Source organism: Triturus cristatus, chromosome 3_2, assembly GCF_964204655.1.
Source record: "Triturus cristatus chromosome 3_2, aTriCri1.1, whole genome shotgun sequence".
Lineage (NCBI taxonomy): Eukaryota > Metazoa > Chordata > Amphibia > Caudata > Salamandridae > Triturus > Triturus cristatus.
In genome coordinates this window covers 1,138,729,563-1,138,750,798 of record NC_140584.1, presented here as the reverse complement: position 1 = coordinate 1,138,750,798, position 21,236 = coordinate 1,138,729,563, and the positions used below count along the sequence as shown (strand labels likewise).

The following is a 21,236-nucleotide window of genomic DNA, read 5'->3' as shown; positions in this document are numbered from 1 at the left end:
CTTCGCACCTGAATCACCCGACATCGGTGGGCAGTCGTATATCGTGCCTCTGGTCACTGGCAAGTGACCCAGACTCTGTTCCCTCTGCTTTCAGGTTCTTCTGATCTTTGATCCAGTCTTGGATCACACCGGACACTTTTCTCCTTCTTGGCAGCAGCACTTTGCAGCAGATCGCCATTGAAATCAATGACGATTCCCGAGACCATTAGACACCTATGCACCCGGCTTCCCTTGGTGAGGAAAACTCGAGTACTCTGGTGCTCCCATGGGTGCTGGCCCTAGAACCCCCTAAGTCTAAAGGGGTTTGCTCAAAGTCCTCTCCTAAGTGTCCTTAACTTCTAAAATTCCAACCGCGACTTTCCCATAGAATAGTATACGGGGCTCGTGGCTGTGTTCTTTCACTGCACACGTCCCCCGTGGGTCTCCTGTGTCACTACCTTGGGTGGTTCCTTGGGGTCCCAGCGATTCTACGTGCTCTAGGCACTGTGTCTACTCAAGTCGTGGTTCTTATACTACTTTCTTAATATATGGTTTGGTCCGCCCCTAGGGCCCGTTGTATATTGTGCTATTTACTGTCGTTTTAGAACTGTATTATTGTGTATCTTGGACTCTAATCTCATAAAGAGATTAGTAGTGAGCGTTTAGAAATATACATATATTTTATATATACCTTGTGTGGATCTCCTTTTATTTAGTAATTCAAGAGGTTATAATCTGGTAAACCAAGCTGCTTTACACTCCTTCAAGACTTAGCCTGAAAGCTGCTCTCCATAGCTACCACTGGCATAGCTTTCAATAAAGGTTGTCTTTAACCTAATCATCAATAAGGGTTGTTTGGATTGGTGCAAGGTACCCACTATAACTATTGGACATCATATACCAAGCCAACTTCTCACAGCCTTCTTACCAAAAGCTGTGGTTCTCGTCCACATTGGGTGATCTATTGCTCTAATCTACCAGCTTTCTTTACTCCCCCCTTACCAGTGGTCCCTATTGGTTGAACCTGAAAAGTTATTTATTCTCTACATAGATCATTCCACGGGTCATAGACGATCAACTATTTTTGGGGGTTTCTGGACAAAGAAACTGTACAGAAGGCCTGTTGAGGTGGATAGTCTTGTGCATTAGGATCTGATACGCGCTGGCCAAGAAGCATTCCCCAGAAGGTCTAAGATCCCATTCCACCATGGCTAAGGTTGCTATCACTGAGTTGGCGCGAGTGCTACCTATCCCTGATATCAGCCAGGCAGTGATTTGGAGAACAGTTCATACATTCATAAAGCACTACTGCCTTAACAGCCATATTTGACAGGAAGGAGACTTTACCCTCTCAGTTCTGCAAGATGTTTGGGTCTGAGCTGACTCCACAGATCGGTCTCTTTGGGGAGGTACTTATTGGTGTATGTTTTAAGGTGAGGATTCTGCGGTTAGAAGTATCCATCAGAGGTTACTCATCTTTGGTAATACTTTTTCTGGTGGCTGCTCCATCTAACTGCAGATTCCTCACTATCCTCTCATATCCTCATTCCGTGAAATGGTCTTTTTTATAACCTCAAAAAAGGATCCCAAGTTAGTACTCAGCACATTGTAACCCACAGTTCTTCACACACCTGAGGGTGCAGAAAGGGTATAGACCATAAACCAATGTCAGCATGCAGAGGTGACACTTATGTGCAGTTCCACTCTCTTCTTGGGTGATATGGAGCCAACACAGGAGGAGAGCTGCACAACATCACCTAGTGCTATGCGGAAGCACTGCTAAAAAATGCTCCGGATTCAGTCTTGCACCTGTGGGGATTGTCTTAGATGAGAAACTATTAGTTAGTTAGATTATCAACAAGAAAAATAATTACCGTGGGTTAGTGAATTGTTCTTAAGGCGTTTTTGCACTGACATCAAAGCTTGTGAGGAAATGTTTTCCATAGAGAATGTTTTCTAATACTTCACTATTAATGTCGTTCAGTTGATGTCAGAGAAGATAGAGGGATACCTTTCAGACGGTGTCAAGGAGCACATTGCATCCTGATTTCACCATCTCAAGACTGCCCACCTTGCGCAGCATTGGAATGGCTCTTTTGAGAAATTGAAAGGGTGTAAAACTAATGTGAAGGTTTATGCTGGTTGGTTAAATAGGACTAAATGAGGTGTGAGTAAGAAGAAGCTGTGGTGTCATATGTGGGAATTTCAAATGAATGCATGAGGTAACCAACACATTTAAAGAGGAGAATCGATGCTTAGTGGCTGGACACAAGGATGTCTAGTAATGTTAGAGACGGTACTACCATATTTTATTAACTTAATGTAGCATGTGTACTGAATGTGGATAGGGCCAGTGATGGAAAGTTTTAAAAGTTAGAAAAGGATTCCCTACGTGACCGAAGCGCTTCAGTTGATGGCTTAGAGTCTGCCATCTGAAAAAGGGCTTATTCTTTACCTTTAAAATGCCCATTATCTTTCCGGAAAGTTGCAGTGTTCACTAGTTGTATCTCGTGCATTTTTCCTTGCTTATTAAACAAGTTTGTCTTTAATTGAAAGCAGTATTTAACCCCTTCCCCGCGGGGGTAATTCCCCCACGGCGCGGGTGGGAGGGGGGGACCGCGGTGCTCGTGACGAGCCCAACTCGTCATGAGTCACAGTGGAGCTGTGCTCATGACGAGGTGGGGCTCGTCACGACCCCGCCCACTGATTAATTCCCCCGCATGGGCGGGGAATCAATCACGCGTGGGCGGGCCACGGCCGTTTTGACACTTTGTGCTAGTGTGAACTTTGACCTTCTCAGTTGTCTGTCACTTGGAGTTTTAGGATGAAAAATGTTAATGCTTTAATCATTTTCATTACATTGTTCGTGTTCCACTCTTTTCACTGGTATAACCTGCTCTTCCTCCTCTCGCTAGTGAACAAAATTCTTGCTGGCATAGTCGTAATCCTATCCAGCCTCCCAAGCAAATTCTGCACCTGATTCGTGTTACAATAAAATGGGAGAATCCAGGTCTTCCAGGGCTGCAGTTTGAGTTACTCTGAAAGTGTACTGGAGCCTGCTAACCAGTCCCCAGTTCCAGGGCTCCCTTCCTAAAACTGATGTATGTAAATTGGTGACCCCCTTATAAATCCCTGGTAAATGGTATCAGTGGTGCCAAGGGCATGGTGGTTAAAGGGATCACCAGGGCCTGAAGCACTGTTTGTGCCACCGTGATTTACCCAAGAAAACATGACCGCAGTCCTGCAATTGTAGACTGCAGGAGTAGTGCAAACTGCTCGAACTCGACTTTGCCCTCACCAAGTGTTGCTTGATAAAAGCACTATTTTTAATATATACCAGTCACCTCAAAGGTAGCCTCCTTAGCCTAGGAGGCAGGGTGCATTATATTCAAGGTGAAGACATGTAAGTACAAGCTTATATGTTCCTACAGCAGCCTTTTTAATTAATAACCGCTATAAGTGATCATCGGTCCATAGGATAACGTACTGGTATCCCCGAGGTTGCCAGCTCCATTATGGTACTGCCGAAATATGTCTTGTTTGCCATCAAACAACTTAACTCCTTACCCCTGAGCTGATTCTCGTACCAGAGTTGTTGTGGTATGCAACCAGAAGGTGACTCCTCCCTCCCTGAAAGGATGGGTAGTGAAGTGGCACATCAAGGTGGTGAGCTTCAAAGCATTCTCTGCCTCTGATATGCATCCGTGGTGCCTCCCAAAGTAGTAAACAAGCCTCCCCTGCCCCCAGGCACATTTGCACCGAGACAGGCGGGAAAATCATGTAGTCACGAGATGTATACCTCCAGAAGGCTAGCCACACCCCTAGGGTGGGCTACCTTGTCTATACAGCTGAGGAAGACCTCTGCCATTTTTAAAAGTGGTAGAATAGATGGTTCTGGGTAGCAATGGTGACACACACCACTGGATCAGGTCACCTCAGGTACAGATTAGCCCCTGGGGTAAGTAACCCATTGGCCGCTTGCACTCACACCCCTAACGCCTTTAAATACAGGTTATTTAAGGGTCACCCCAGACACCAGAACCTCACTTCTAATTTGACTTGCAACAGAGGACTAAGAATAGACCTAGGTGTGCAACAATAGGATCTGTACTAAGCAAAGGTGTGATACTTTGCGTCTTTGCCAACCTTGCTGTTACTGCACGACTCGTTCCGGGACTAAGACAGAGGGACCCCCCAATTGAGAGCCAAAGGCAACTCCAGACTCCCCTGGACTAGTGGCCCTAGTCCCCAGTACACTGCAGGTAAAAACAGCGTACCCAAACAAAAGTATCGCTGACCATCAGGCAGTCCGAGGGGGTCACCCTAAAGTAGACGGTCCATTGCAATGTGGGAAACGTAGTCCTGACCTCCAACAAGTTACATGCGGCTACCGTTTTCCTCCGGACATCGAAACCATTTCTTGCTTACCTTACTGCTGCCTAGGCTTGTTGTTGGCCATCCTAGAAACCACCGCCTTTACCCGACGCTGCTCCTCGAGGAAACACCGTAGCACCTTCGTCAGACATCAGCAGCGGATGCGTTGTTTCGACTTTTTGCACCCGTTTCCTCACTAGCACCATGTAAGAGGTGAAACCAGCTCCTCCTCGGCTCCCACTTCGGCACCTTGGACAGCCAGCACAATTCTGCAGCCAGGCTTCTCGAGCCAGATAAAGTCATACTGACTGTTGTAGCTTGGTCCTGGGACCCGCATCCCCTTTACCCTCCTTGGATTCCACGCAACTCAACCTACAGTGACCGATTGTCACTAGTGCTTTTTAGCATTGACCGCAATGCTAAAGTTTTGTAGTATTGACTTAATTTTGCATCTGGAATCCATTACTCCGGTTATACCTATCTGACTCAGTTTTGGTATCAAAGTTTATAAAAAATCTGCTATATTTTTATACATCGGTGTTGAATTTCTTTTGAGTCGTGCAATTACTTATTGTCCATGTTGGTACTTTGAAATGCTTAACATATACTCCTCTAGTAAAGCCTGACTGCTCTTTGCCACACTACCAGGACTGAGCAAATGATTTATTATTGTGAATCCAAGGACCATCGTAGCAATATTGTGTGAGTATTACATAGTGAAGCCTAAATAGACTCACTGCATAAACCTCCACTTTCTTACAAGTTCAAAAAATGTGAAAGAGACAGAGGGAGGAGGAAGGTATACATGGAAAGGTGTTAAAAGAAGCGTGCTATAGCTTTCTGATGCTGTTATGTTCATACTGATGTGACATCAAAGGGGTTAAAGCCATTATCTGACCTTTTGTCACCCCCTGCTATTAGATACAATGAGACTACATAATATATCTGGGATCTTGCGTGTCTTCAAGTTTCATTTTTTAAGTTTAGCAAATTCATTGGTTGATTTCAGTTAATTGCCAAATGTACTGCATTTCAAGCTTTGCTCGCACTCCATCTGTATCAGTAGGGTATTTCAAACTTTGTTTGTTTAATGTCATATCAGTTCAAATTGTAAAGCAAATGTTTGTTTCTTTTAGAAAAAGGAGTTCTGATGGGCGGTTTATTCATTTGACCATATGTTAACTGGCTCCCCGACGCCATGGGTAAGTTTAAATATTGATCAAACTTTTTTATTGAGAATAAACATTATCAAAACTTGACTTTTATCATTGTCTTTGACTGGTAATATATGGACCTATGTTGTTGTTGCCTGTGTTTTGTAGATGTCACTTGTAATTGTTTATTGTACGTTCTTAAGGATGTCAGAAATTGTTGTCAAACATGCTCATGCAGGAGTCTCGACACCAAATGTGTTAAGATAGCCTTTGTCACTTTTTTAGAATCCAACCACTCTGACCATCGTAGTCTGTCATAAGCATTGACCAATAGTAAAATAATACTAACTAGATCAACATTTATTTCCTAAACAGTAGTTACTGTTTCAAACTTTTGAATTTTGCCAAGTGAAAACTAGTAGTCTAGTTCCAAGCAGCGTGAAAACTAGTGTTAAGATTGAATCGAATTAGGTTTGGTGTGAAGTGGATTAAATTTCACTCTAAAAAAAATATCAAATCTGGCCTTTGTTACGAACGTGGTTTAGAGACAGGCACTTCCTCCTACCTGTCAAAAAATGAAAATATTGTGTGCTGATTGCACTCCGTTTAAACACTGTTAAACACAATCACATCGTTCAAGTTTGAAGTACCTAAAGCACAAACTCAACTCTATGTAACTGGTGCATCATCAGGTATCCAAGCTTACTCAAGTACAGTAACTACAGGTGTGAAATAATGATATAAAACTCTACCAATGTTTTTGATATTCACGTTGGAAATAAAACTCAGTACATTTAATTATATTTAATGTAAGTTACATTCCAATTTAATCATCAGTTTATTCTGCAAAGAAACTTTTTAATGTCTTCCATAATACTACAGCTTTTTGTTCAGTTCTTAGAATTAATAAGATTTTTTTTGTGAGTGTGTGCTCAACTGCGAGTCCATTCTCTAACAAAATATTTTTCTGTTAATGAATGAATGTAAGTTTGTACTAGGTGCACATACACAAACAAAGTATTTCAAAAGTCACTATATTTAAATTTTAAAGTTATATTGGAGTGACGAACAGGGGAGTTTTTAAAGAAACTATGTAGCAAAAACGTTATCAACCATACCAAAACATGTTCCCCACTGTTATTTTTTTTATACCATTCTTTACCGAATTTTGTTATCAATCTATCCAACAGTTGAGTAGTTGTAAGATCATCAGTCATCTGTCTGTGATCGTGGAACTGCCATGCGCACCTCTTACCCATCAGATAGTGTCACTTTTCCCTCTCAAGTCTTTCTTTCAAAATAATAAATTTCACTATTGCTATGTAAGGTATATGTAACATCTTGGATCTAATCTTTAACCATTGATGAAGGATATTGGGAATCCACATGTATGTTAATTCGCTTTGTCGAGTGGAGAACAGCATGAAGTAGGAAAGCTGCAACCTAGTTCAAATGGCACAGGTTTAATTAAATAATTTATTGGAGTCCCTTCTAGGTGATTTCTGATACATTTGCATTCAAATTATCACTTCGTTCTGAACTGTACCAATTTATAAACAACATTAAGAAAAGCAAAACATTTAAGTAGTACTTCAAGAAATAACAGTCAAAGCCTCTAGATAAACATCCACACTCTGGCAGAAGCAATCCTATAGTGGTGTTTTCCTGTACATTAGTAAGACAACAAAGTATTGGTACTTTGCTCTCTTGAAGGTGCAACTGCAAGACACCTTCATCAGCACAGTAATTATTGGGTTACATCTTGATTTTCATTAACCGTCAGGTTGTCATACTGTTGCAGTTTTGTGCATTTGGTGTATATTTTAAACATTTGCTCTTTATTACCAATCTTTCCTATTCTCGTCATAAAGGAGGGGTGTGGATGTACTCAGTTTGTGCACACTGTAAATCTTGGTGCTACCTATACGGTTTCATTAAACACAGTGATAAGGCTACTCTACACATAGGCGATGCCAGTTACAGTGAAGCGGGAGCTCCCGCTTGTACAATGGTTTGTGAAAGTATGGAGGTGGCAACGTGGATAATGAATGAACCCAGTCGTGTGCGTCCCTCTGCCTTTTTTGCACACCACCAACTATTATAAACAATGTGTCATTCTGTATTTTTTATAAAGTGGATTTATGGTTATATATAGACTTAAACATTCCCCAGTTGGAGTGTGTATGTTTTTGGAGCTGTGCAGTAATTTTTATGAGCCCTACAATTTTACTATAGATGACTAACATTGACCCATATAGCTAACTATGTCTTCCTGAGTATAGTATAGTCCCGTCCCTACAGGTTTAGCCTAATTAATAGAGATTATGACACTACATGCCATTGATTAAGGTAAACTATTCAGATAGTAAAAGTAAGATGTCCTAAGCTTCTTCATTTTAATTTAGTTACATATGTCATTAGTGGTGTTTATTACTTATTGCTACTTTACCTATGCCCCCTTACACGAGCAATATTACAAGTAATCTGTGATCTCCTTGATTCACCAAGGCAGAACATAACCCATTCTCTTTTAAAGAGAATGCTGTCTGTTAAACACCAGTTTTTGATTTGGTTTGTTTTCCATAAAAAAAAAAAAATGTAAACCATAAGTTATCTTGAGACACGTGGTCACTTTGTTGCCGTTAGTTGTTCCTTGGGAGGAAGGCAATGCAGGATTGTTTCAGGATGTTGAGGAATCCCAGTGTAGAATGGTGGCCATAGTTGGGGTTCTCCATTCATTGCTTAATATTTTGGAATGTAAATTGTAAATGAATAGATATCAAATGCTTTTAAAAAAAATTAACTCCTTCATAAAATGCACAATATGACAACTTAAAAATATCAAATCATTTCATGCAGACAACACAAAAAAGCGTCCTAAATTGAAGCGCTGAGACTGTTAGATCAAACAGTACAGTCAGTAAATATTTATAGCAACTGATGCTACAAAGAGTTGTCATAGTGACAGCTCATAGTATATGAATGGCAAAAGTACTGTGCTATCTTGTGAGGATAGTGCGCTGCTGCCCTGGGATGGTCAGGAAGGGAAAACCTTCTATCATCTAGACCTAACACTTGGCAAGAGAAATCTCAGTCCTGTTTGGGATTCTGAAGAAGCATAAACTTCGCCTTTTTTTGGTCCCAGGACAAGACACAGAATGACTTTGTGAATTAGACGGTATAACAGAGTTGGTTCAAGTTCAGTTCGAACAACATTGATGGTGTCATTGTGTGGTTAATTGCAACTTCTGTGGTTAGTTCTTCTCACCTCCATGTTCCATAAAGGTCTTCGCTGTCCCTCGTTCTATCAAATGTGCATTCTCATACTCCAATTTATCTGATTAGATCAAGTATTACATTGCAGAAATACTGGTTGTCAAGTTCCTGTTCTTGGGAGACAGCCATCTTCTACAATATTACATAGCGTGAATCAGATATGCAGGGTCTCAGTGGATGGCCTTGTCTCTTGTAATTTTTTAGTTGCGCCAGGACTTTGATGTCAATCTATATTTTCTTCTCACCAGCTCCATGTTGTCATTACCGGTGCCACTTTTTCCTTAAAAAGGACTGCATTCATTTTGTCTCCGTATTCTTTTGAGGAAAGTTAGGGAACTCAGAACCATGATGTTAGACTTCTTTGAGTTCTGCCAGACATCTGTACTATCGTCCAGGGCCACAGTGCCCCTGCCACCTTGCCATAGAAGCTTGTTTAGGTCTGCATTTTATCTCCTGTCTGTCAGTCTAGTCCTCCAGCTCCTACACCTTGAATCTACCATTGCTTTACCAGATTTCATTGGAACGACCCTTGTTTCCAAATGCTCCAATCTTGTCACAAGCACCACAGAAATCTTCATCTTGTCCAACTACTGCAGTATTTCCAGTGGTGCTAAAAAGCTTTGCAGCCCCTTTAGCACCTCCACCCAAGCCACAGTCTGTATCACTTTACCCTGTTGGTATCCCTAACTACATTTATTATCCAGGAATGTTTGCATGAGGTTAGGATAGTCCTCTATTTTGGAACAGGGCAGGGATCACGCCAATAAATCTGATTCTTTTCCCATACAGATTTGCTGGAGCTGGAAGCGTGCAAGCCCCATAAGCCTCCCTTATATAGAGGTCATGACCAAAAGGGCAAATGTTTACCCGAACAACATGGCCGACGTAAGCGTTTGAAAATTAGGTTGCTTATTGCCAGCAACTCTTCCAGCTGGAGGTAGAAATGTTATAATGATTCACTACCTAGGAAATGCCCCCGATGGTAGTCTGCTTTGTGGATGGAGACAACAGAAAAATAGACAATGTAGACAACAGAAAAGCAACAGCCTAGCTAGGTTTATTCCCCCCCCTTGAGAATGTAGCTCACCCAAAAAGTATTGGCAGACTGCAAAAGGCTCTAGTGCTCCCAGCCATTGATGCTTTTGCCACCTGCCAGAATTACAGGTTCGTCTCCTGGATGGGCAGGGCTCCTGTGTTTCTCTAGAATGACCAGGAGCTCAGTTGGAGGAGGAAATTAATTTAGTCCTTTCCTTTTTCCCTCTTATTCGGAGACTCATTAAGAATATCGGGGACAGGCCAGAGTATTGATCTGGTGGTTCCAGTTTTGCATTGCCACATCTGCTTCTCTGACCACCATTGCAAGGCTTACATCTGACCTCTTTAGTGGAATGAACCTTGAGTCTATGCTGGGAAGAGAGTCCTACAACCCTTCCTATCATTGCTCACCTTTAGCGCCATTGTTCCTGTTGCACTGTCCTATGTCGCTACACATATATCCTTGAAGTATTGAACATATGTATCGTGATTCGCGGCCTACACCACACACATTTTGCAAGCATTGCACTGCTTAGGCTCCCTCATCTAGTAATGCACAGATCAGGTTATATGTTCTACAGAGCTAGATTTTTGGCCTAAAATGGCAGTTCTGCCTTCATCCAATCCATCTTATTTATGGTGGATAGTTGAAACCATAGATTTCTCACTTTAGAATAATCCCCAGGTGCCAAACTGGATCTGGAAAACTTTCACTAGCAATGCTCCTGCGCGTCGCTGGATGGCACTGTGCAGCTTCGCTTTGACTCCTTACCGCCCCAGATGTGGAGGAGTGGAGCTGCATATAAACTTCACCTCTACATGCTGGTATGGATCCGGAGCTCAGCTCTCCACTTTTGTCAGCCTTCCGACAACTAATAAAATAAGGAAAAATACAGTGTACTAGGGAACGATGTATCCTCCTACAGGACCTTCACAATGTGTAGACACACATTGTGAAGGTCCTGTAGGAGTACACATCGTTCCCTAGTACACTGTCTTTTTCCTTATTTTATTAGTAGTGTTTGGGCCCAAGGAAGGGCTCCAAGTTGTGTGGCAAGCACGCCTTCATGCACCCGAAGGCGATCTGGGACGAGTAACAGAGCTGTACGCCGCCGGACTCAGGAAGTTGCAGACTTGATCCTGCTCTCGAGGTCAACTTCATAGTCTTAAGTACTCCGGTAAGTCAAAATCTTAGTCTAAATGTAAACTCAAGAATACCAAGCGGAACTTGACCACATCTTGACACTTTCTATTTAAAGATAAGATGCATAAGTGTTGTCTATCTTCCTCCGGCCCTCAAGTTGCGTAACTGACTCCACAATTGGTCCTTTGCACCCTTAATTTCCTGGGCCATCAGCGACGCCGCAGCAGATTGAGACATTTAGACAGGCCATGTTGAAGATATTTTGCAGCTTTGGACCCCAAGGATCTGCAGGGGCCCTGAATTAGGTTACAGGTGGCGAATTTGCACTTGTGCTGTCTGACTTCCTTGGACCTATTACGGCAATGTACTCACTCCGATACAGACTTCCATTCCAACTGGATGACATGCACCAGTCTCTCCCTCATTGATGCTGGCACCAATTTGGCTGACATCGGCAGAGGATCTGGTGCTTGTTCTGATGTCTGCCCTCGAACCAACTACAGTATGATCCTGACCGATGCCACACTGCAAAATTACTAAATTGCAACCAGCCATCTTACAACCTGATTCTAATACTATGCTTCTAGAAGAGCGGATGCACCATTGGAGGCTCCATTATCTTTTTTAGTTCTGATTCTGACTAAAGCCTACCACCACCCAGAGATAGTGATCATGCTTGTGGGGTTGAGCAGGATTTATCCACCCTTTATAATGGAGACCTTTTTCACATGAACTTACAAGAGGACAGTGGGTTTGATACTTCACCTGAACCAGGGTTGAGCTGGCCATTTACATCATTAACAGTGGTAATGTGATGAGCAGCTGAGGTCTTGGACCTGCAAATGCCCTCTGCTGGTCACGAAATATATTCTTACAGAACCTTCTTACAGAACCTTACAGCCTGGGCCAGCCACATCTGAGCCATTGTTCTTCTTCAATGAAGCCCTCACTGACACCTTTATGGGCACCTGGTCAAACTCCTGTACTTCCCCGCTGGTTAGTAGGCAGGTGGCCAGATGTAACCGACTGGTGCCTGGAAAACCTTGTTTTCTCTGCTCCAGAGAATCTGTTCAGGCTTCAACCAGCAAGACTAAACCCAATTCATTCCCCATGACGTCACGAGATAGGAAATATAAGAAGATTAATGTATTTCTAAAACAAAGGTTACCCTATCATTGAGATCAGTCAGTTCAGTTTGTTTATTGGAACAGTCTTGAAAGACCTTACAAACTCACTGGCTCAAACCATTCAGAATGGTCAAGATATGGCCAAATACATAATTCGTGCTGGCGGTTGGCATGCGTGTATGTGCTTCACAGGATTCTTTGAAAAAACATGTACAGTCCATTCTCTTGAATGTCTTTCAATAGCTCACTCACAAAAGGCATATTCTGCCTTGGAGCATTTCAAAGAGAGTAGGGCCATGGCACGCTCGTTGGGTCTTTCGACCCCTAAAAAATGTTTTGTTCTGCAATATAGGAAATGTCGAGGCTACCCTAGGGGGCTGGCATCCCTCCAAACTGCTGCAATCATCCCAGTCCTTCGGAGGCCAGTGACTTGGGTCTGACAGGAAATGTGCATTCCACCAAGAGCACCTGTCCTCCCAGTTCCCTGCCTGGCAACAGTCACCAAGCAGCTTTAGCTTGCCATTAGTGACACACAACCGCCATGTGATAGGCAAAATTCAGCAGTTTTTCCCCAGGGTGGTGACCCATCACGTCTTAGAGGAGTCCTTCAAAACGTTCTGCATGGCTGTGTCCTATTGTTTCTTTCTACTCCAAAGAACCTTCCCCCTCACCCCAGGGCTCTTTAGGTGTATACGAAAGTGATGATGCTGGTCGCTCCCCCTCTCAGAGGTCGGGATAACAGTTCTCAAAGACTGGTTGAAGACAAGCTATCCGTAGTGAGTTGTAAGCCACCACCATATGACAGTCAACCTCCTAACATCAATTAGTTTCAGTCAGTGAGTCAAAGTCGCACATGGCACCTCACAGCGACTTCTTTTATTGGATCTGTACTGGCTATGGTACAGTTCAGAGTGTTCCCTCTGTTGCTGCGAGTCCATGGCATTCAAGTCCCAATATTTCCACTTTGGTGCTGTAACTCTGTGATAGTAGCTCTGAAGCTTTTTGGCATTTGAGCTTTCTGCATCCTTCTTCTCAAGTAATGGCAGGTGGCATATGAGGACTCTGCAATGAAATTTGAATTTTCACTTAGTCCAGCTGAAAAGAAACCTATTGGGTACCATTCAAAGTTTGGAGTAAACTGCACATCATCTTCAGGGGAGTCTGTGCAACTGTTGTTGGGTCAGCGGCAGGCCCTTTTCCCATTCCCAGCAGGAGCAGACGGTGGTAACTGATGTCTTACTGCTGGTTTGGAGAGGCCTTCTTAGGGAGGTGGAGATCAGTTATCTGACAAACGCATCTCCATGTCAATCTGTTTCCAGCTATTCGTTTCCTTTCGTCCAACAAGAGAAGGCTGGTGCAGATTCTCACAGACAAAGCTATGGCGATGTGGTACTGCAACAAGCAGGGGGCAATGTCTGGTCCTAGGTACTGTGCCAGTACGCTCTGTACCTGTGGAGTCAGAGGGCCAGTACATTTCACTGATCATGTTCCACCTGTCGGGAAACGTGAATGCCTGGATGGATGAGCTCAACCAGCGACATCTGGTGGATCCACTGATGATGTCTAAATCCGGAGGTAGTGTAGGGCATCTTCACTGAAGAGAGCAGAAAGCGTCAAGAGTTTTACACATTGGAGTTTCGTGAAGAGACTCACTAGGAGGTGCATTCCAGCTGGATTGGACACAGGACTTTTTCCTGCCTCTGCCTCCCTTGCCTCTGGCTCTGAAGATCAAGAACAGGGCCCAACTCATCATAGAAGCTTCGGATTGGGCCAGGAGGCATATCTACCCTCCGGGCTACCACTTCATGAGGATCTTCTACTGCAGCAACATGGCAAGGTCCTTCTCCCAAACCTGTGCAGTCTACACCTTTATGTTTGGAGATTGAGCAGCAGTAGTTAAGTGCGTTCAATCTACCACTCGAAATGGTGGATGTTATCCTTGCTGCCAGACGTCTTTCCACTAAGTCCATTTACTCGGCGCTGGGACAAACCTGTAGCCTGGTGTGCAGTCCGCAAAACAGACCCATATGCAATCCACACTTTCGGATGTTTGTTTTGTCTTTAGCCCAGCAAGCACATTTAATGGGCACTGTTAAAGGTTCTTACTCCAAACCTTTTCTGATGCCACAGTGATCCCTTAACTTGGTTTTGACGTTTCTCTTGTGCACTCCCTTTGAGCCTATGTTCAGCTGCTCGTTGCTTCTTCGGACTCTAAAGGCTGCCTTCCTCATCGCAATCACCTCAGCTCATCTTGTGAATGAACTCCAGGCTCAATCAGGTGCAACTGCTCCTCGATGTAATAGTGCTGAGGACGTGAGCGGCTGTCTTACTGAAAGTTGCGACTTCCTTCCATGTTGGGAAATCCATCACCCTACCAGTATTCTTTTCCCATACTCGGCCTCTGAAAAAAAGAGATGTGTCAGTGGCTGGACCACAAAACGGCTTTCAGCTTTTGCATTGATGTCAAGGTTTATGGGATTGATGATCAGGTAGGGTTCTCTAGGGCAAAAGAATGGAATGAAGATGGTGCAGAAAAGAACCCTGTCAAAGTGGATAGTCCACTGATCTGTTATGCACTGTCCAAGAAGCAGCTTCCATAAAGTCTGAGTGCTCATTCCATCAGAACCAAGCCTGCTACCCTGCTTTATTACACGGAGTGCCTGTCCATGACATGTGCCGGGCTGCAACAGGGGCACCAGTGCACACGTTTAAGAAGCACTAGGGCCTTGACAAGCAGGTCTAACGGGAATGACACTTCACTTGTTCGAGCCTACAGTATTGTGTAGTGTGAGCTTACTCCACAGTTCCTCCACCTTCAGGAGTTGCTGCTTTCATATCTAATGTAAAATTAGGAATCTGCAGTTAGAAGTAGGAATCAGAAGAATAATTTACTTACCTTCAGTAATACTCTTTCCAGTGGATACTCCATCTGATCACAGATTCCTAGTGAAAGCTCTCTGGATCTAGCCTGAAAGAGCATTACTGTAAGTTCATCAGAGCTGTGGAATATTTCCACTGGTGGAGAACAGTGAAGGAATAGCTTAAAGTAACCTTTAAAGTAGCACTGTCCTGCTAGCACTCCGACTGTCAGGTAAGAAGTTAACATTGACTGGATCATTTGTGATGAAGGTCTTGGTGAGGGACCGCCGTTGCACTTGTGAAGAGACAATCTCCTGCTCCACGAGTAGTTGATGCATGTACAGGCAAGAGTGTACATTTATTTGTTTGATTCTTATGCCCATTCTTTGTAGGAGGCCAGCACATAGGCCAGTATATATCAGTGACTCTACACAGTTTTATGCCAGGACCTTGGTAGTTGGATCTCATGCTGCACAGAGAATGTGAGGAAATCAGCATTGCATCTAATTGGAGCCTAATGGATACTGAAGTTAAACAAATTAGAAACTGGCCCTATCATATCTGAATAGCTCTAAATGTTACTGATTGTTCATTGGTCTACCTGTTAATATCTCTTCATGTTTCTGAAAATGAAAACTCTGTCCCAGAACTGCGTGTTAGAAGGGAAAGACCATTGTGTACAGTGTCTTAATTCTAATTGTTTTTCCATTTTCTACAGACGAGCAGCAAGCTTTAAACTCCATTATGCAGGATCTAGTTGTCCTTCATAAAGCCAGCCGTCCTGCCATGTCCATGCAGGAAACCGGAAAGGCAAAATCCTCTTCGCCCAAGAAGCAGGTAATAAAAATATGATTCTGTTTAAAATGCTTACGGCTTTCAAATTTGGGAAGATAAATGGCAGAAACACAGTACCTCTTGTTACATATATAAATTGGTCTCTATGGAGTAAGTCAAGTTGCACAGTGGTAGAGGTAAGCTGTACACATAGCATTTTAACCAGGTTTTCTAAGATGTAAATATAAACAAGCGCATCACCCAAGACATAATGCAGATTATTTTGTAGTACATCAGCTACACTTATGAATTGTATTTTTTTGTTGCTTACAATGTGAGATTATTAATGTAATGGGTCAGATGTTCAGCTTCTTTTCCTTTTCCATAAGATGTAAAGATTAATTCATTCAAGTGCATCTACGTTGTCACTTACAGATATGTTCCCCACAGTGTTTAAATGTATGATTCTCAATTCCCACTTCTCTGGTGACGTTAAATGTCAGTGCTTTGAGACCCTTTTCAGCAATCAAGTAAGCCATCTCCCCTTTCTCTAGTCTTGGTGAGAAATGATTCTTGGAACCTCAAGTACAATTTTAATGACATTTTATTCAATATATTATTGGACTTGCATTTATGATTGAAGGAAAGAACGACCAGCTGCCCTAATCATCTCTTTTCCCTTGTATCGCCTCACTTGAATTTACAGCCCAGCCATTGCTTACCATTGGTTAGTTCTGTTGTCACTCATATTTGGTTGCTTGTTTCATGGCTTTCCTTGTTCAATCTTGTTCATGTCCCTCCACTGGAGCATAGCGTCTTTACCCTCATTTTAGATTTAGGTATTTTGTAACAAGCATGCGTTCACTATAAATGGTTTCAGGGATCTCTACACAGTTATTCGAGATACCTTAGCTGAACAGAAACTCTTTCAAGGTCTTTTTGAAGTGCCTGATGGAATATTGCGGAGGTCTAGAGGGGAGGACATTCCAATATTTTGCAGCTGCGGCAGAGAGGGTTCTGTCACCCAATTGAGGGTGCGGGATTTGAGGATCATCAGATGCTATTTCTTTTCAGGTCAGATTGCTCTTCGAGTTTAATGTCAGAATAATCTCTTAACTATATAATCCTTTGAGAAGAGTACATCATTTTGTATACAATAATAATGGTTTTAAAGATCACTCTAAACTAAAGTTTAAGTAAAGATTTTGGCTTCTCAAATGTGGCTCTGCATTTCATTAATCTTGGGCAGAAGATGCCTATCTATTCAGATGTTTGTGTTTAAATCCCTGAGATTAACACAGAAGAGTATATTTTTCCCATTGTCCTTAACTTCTATGAAAATGGGAGCCAACCACTCGGAACTTTTAATTTTGTTCTATTACTCCATCAGTTTCTAACTTAAGTTTCTTCTTCAAAGATTCTCTCATTTTCAATGAGATTGGTCGTGTTTTGTGCACCACTGGTTTGACATTGATTTTTAATTTAATTTTGTGAGCGAATTTTTTAAAGAGCCCTAATGTATCAGAACACTTCAGGGAATTCTTTTCAAATATCTAATCCTGTTATTGACCTGTCTACCAGCAGCACTTAGTCAACATTGTTGGGATCCAACTTGATTCCCAAATCTCGTTGGTATCTCCACCCCAGGAGGTTAGAACCCTTTTTAGTGCTGTACACCTTGCCAACTGTTTTGAACTATTTGATAGCAATATTCATGGTCAACATGCCTTCTAAAGGAAGGTAGTTGTAACCACCTGGACTGATGTTAGGAAGATCTAAACTGCATGTTTTCCCGAATTTGTCATAGAACGTTTCTTAATTGATAAAGGTCTAGGGTAAGCAGGAATCTGCATACACTTTGAAAGTAATTCCTTCCAAAAAGAGAATTATGAGGACTTCATTCTGAGGCCAATGTGAACTACCATCCTGTACAGACTTGGAATAAGGTATCTTAATTGAAAGCACATCTGGGAGATGTCTGCCCTTGTTCCCTTCTCCATTCAGTGCATTGTTGATTGTGTTAATCAGTAGTTTAACATTTCTATATGCAGGATTTGTAGACCGATTAGTGGTGATTAACAGTAGTTTATACAGCATGACACTCAGCCATTTTAGAACCAAGAAACCTTAGCAGCTACTGGAAAGGTGTGGATTTTCTCAAGGTTCCTGCCCAGAGCTGTAGCTGCAGCATCAACAGCTTTGATGGTATATGTTTGTATGTATGTGTGTATATATTACCTACTGGCGGTCGCCAGTAGGTAGTTATAGTTAGGACCACATTTCCATAGGAAATCCGCAACATTCTATTTTGAATAACTTTTGCGCCGGTCGACGAATCCTCGCGAATTTTTCAAAATAGGTGGGGCGCTACGCTCCGCTCCTACCCTGAAAGTCTCGGGGGGATTCGTCAAGCGGGGGCTGAGATAAAAGGGGGGGTCCCAAAACGCGTTTTTCCCATGCATTTTTCCATAGGACCTTTAGACACAGCTACAGCCCGAACGGCTGAACAGAATTACTTGAAATTTGGCAGAGAGGTAGTCCTCAGGTCAAGGAAGTGCCTTTTGTAGGTTTGGTGTAAATCTGTTCAGTAGATTCTGAGAAAATAGCCTTTAAATCAATATATATATCTGAGCCAGCTTACGGTGCGCTTACGGTGCGCTTACCGTACGCGTACGGTGGCGTGCGCGAGCGCGATTCTGATTGGCCCTTAGATCTTAGTAAACATTCGAATCGGTCGAAACCAGGAAGCGGCGGCCGCCATTTTCTCTCTCGCACTCTGAGGGGGGAGCTGATAAACAAATGCCAAAAACATATAAAGGGGCTGTTTAGACAGCGCCCATGCACATAACCATGTTAGTTGAGTCTTCAAAGATCCCCCAAGGCATAAAACGGTAATTTTTTATTTTTCGAAAATTTCGCTGATTACGCTTACCGTACGCTTACCGTACGCGTACGGTAAAAAAAATGTAAAAAAAAAAATCCACACTCTCTCCACCCCGTGTGCAAATGGTGGCCGAAGGCCACCATTTGTGCATGGCATATAAGATCACAGCATTTCCCAATAAAATTTCAACAGATTACCTATCACAAGGAAGCGCATAATATGTCCTCCATGTGCGCACGGTGCGCGAAGCGCATCGTGCGTACATGGCCCATCTAGCGTAACGTGGGCACGCGGTGCGCGTAGCGCACCGCGTGCCCACCGTGCGTGCACGGCACTAACTGCGTAAAGTGGGCGCGCGGTGCGCGAAGCGCACCGTGCGCGCACGGAATGAACTGCGTTAAGTGGGCGCGCACGCCACGAATGGCGCAAAGTAACTTAGCATTTAAAAAACCGTACAAATTCACTGAAAAAACCATAGGTTTCACACACGTTATAGTTAGGAATTAGCATTTAAAAAACCTTGCAAATTCACTGAAAAAACCATAGGTTTCACACATGTTATAGTTAGCTGTACATTTTACTGATAAAAAACCAATGAAATTCCCCCGTTATAGTTACTGTAGGCAACTATAACTCACGCGACCGTAATCCTCTGCTGATGACATGTGTCTTTATGAAAAAAAAATATTTGTAATATATGTATAGCTAAAATTTAATGGAAGAAGACATGGGCAAATAAGTGTCTAAATACAGTATTAGCATCAGCAGAGGATTGCGGTCGCGTGAGTTATAGTTGCCTACAGTAACTATAACGGGGGAATTTCATTGATTTTTTATCAGTAAAATGTACAGCTAACTATAACATGTGTGAAACCTATGGTTTTTTCAGTGAATATATGTATGTGTGTGTATATATATGTATATGTATGTATGTGTATGTGTGTGTATATATATGTATATGTATGTATGTATATATGTATGTATATATGTATATATATTCTGTTCAGCCGTTCGGGCTGTAGCTGCTACAGCCCGAACGGCTGAACAGAATTACTTGAAATTTGGCAGAGAGGTAGTCCTCAGGTCAAGGACGTGCCTTTTGTAGGTTTGGTGTAAATCTGTTCAGTAGATTCTGAGAAAATACCCTTTAAATCAATATATATATCTGAGCCAGCTTACGGTGCGCTTACGGTGCGCTTACGGTGCGCTTACCGTACGCGTACGGTGGCGTGCGCGATTCTGATTGGCCCTTAGATCTTAGTAAACATTCGAATCGGTCGAAACCAGGAAGCGGCGGCCGCCATTTTCTCTCCCGCACTCTGACAGGGGGTTGAAAAACAAAGTGCAAATCATGTAAAGGGGCTGTTTACACAGCTCCCAAGCACCTAGCCATGTCGAGGGAGTCCCCAACGATCCCCCAAGTAAAAAAAGGCAATTTTAATTTTTTCGAAAATTTCGCCGATTACGCTTACCGTACGCGTACGGTAAGAAATAATAAAAAAAAAATATATATCCACATTCTCCCCACCCCGTGTGCAAAAGGTGCCCGAAGGGCACCTTTTTTGCATGGCTCATCAGTTATAAAGAAAACATATATTTTACCTGTCACAACGATGCTCATCATATGACCTCCATGTGCGCACGGTGCGCGAAGCGCATCGTGCGTTCATGGCCCATCTAGCGTAACGTGGGCACGCGGTGCGCGAAGGGCACGCGGTGCGCGAAGCGCACCGTGCGCGCACGGAACGAACTGCGTTAAGTGGGCGCGCACGCCACGAATGGCGCAAAGTAACTTAGCATTTAAAAAAACGTACAAATTCACTGAAAAAACCATAGGTTTCACACACGTTATAGTTAGGAATTAGTATTTAAAAAACCTTGCAAATTCACTGAAAAAACCATAGGTTTCACACATGTTATAGTTAGCTGTACATTTTACTGATAAAAAACCAATGAAATTCCCCCGTTATAGTTACTGTAGGCAACTATAACTCACGCGACCGTAATCCTCTGCTGATGACATGTGTCTTTATGAAAAAAAAATATTTGTAATATATGTATAGCTAAAATTTAATGGAAGAAGACATGGGCAAATAAGTGTCTAAATACAGTATTAGCATCAGCAGAGGATTGCGGTCGCGTGAGTTAGTTGCCTACAGTAACTATAACGGGGGAATTTCATTGGTTTTTTATCAGTAAAATGTACAGCTAACTATAACATGTGTGAAACCTATGGTTTTTTCAGTGAATATATGTATGTGTGTGTATATATATGTATGTATGTGTATGTGTGTGTATATATATATGTATATGTATGTATGTATATATGTATGTATGTGTGTGTTTATATGTATGTGTGTGTATATATATATATATATATATGTGTATATATATATATGTGTGTGTGTGTGTGTGTATATATATATATATATATATATCTATATATATATATATATATATATCCAAATGAAGAGGCTCAAAGTTGAGGTGCCACACACAGCGCGTTTATTCACCTTCTGATTTGGGAGGATTGCGGGGTACAAAGCATCACCTTCCAGCAGTTACATGCGCCAAACGTGTTTCAGGCTTACAAAGCCCTTGCTCACTGGCATCTTTAGAGGAGAACAGCC

At 42.5% G+C, this 21,236-nt stretch overlaps 1 protein-coding gene across 1 annotated transcript in view; it reads left to right on the top strand.

Annotated features, from left to right (window-relative positions):
- The window catches only part of MAP3K2 (mitogen-activated protein kinase kinase kinase 2), a 473,685-nt gene that overhangs the window by 95,889 nt on the left and 356,560 nt on the right, over positions 1-21,236 (top strand). The window contains exons 2-3 of the mRNA XM_085649955.1: positions 5,490-5,555; positions 15,667-15,785. Coding sequence (XP_085506081.1) covers positions 5,552-5,555; positions 15,667-15,785 — 123 coding nt within the window. The 5' untranslated portion in view covers positions 5,490-5,551. The remainder of the gene's footprint in view (positions 1-5,489; positions 5,556-15,666; positions 15,786-21,236) is intronic.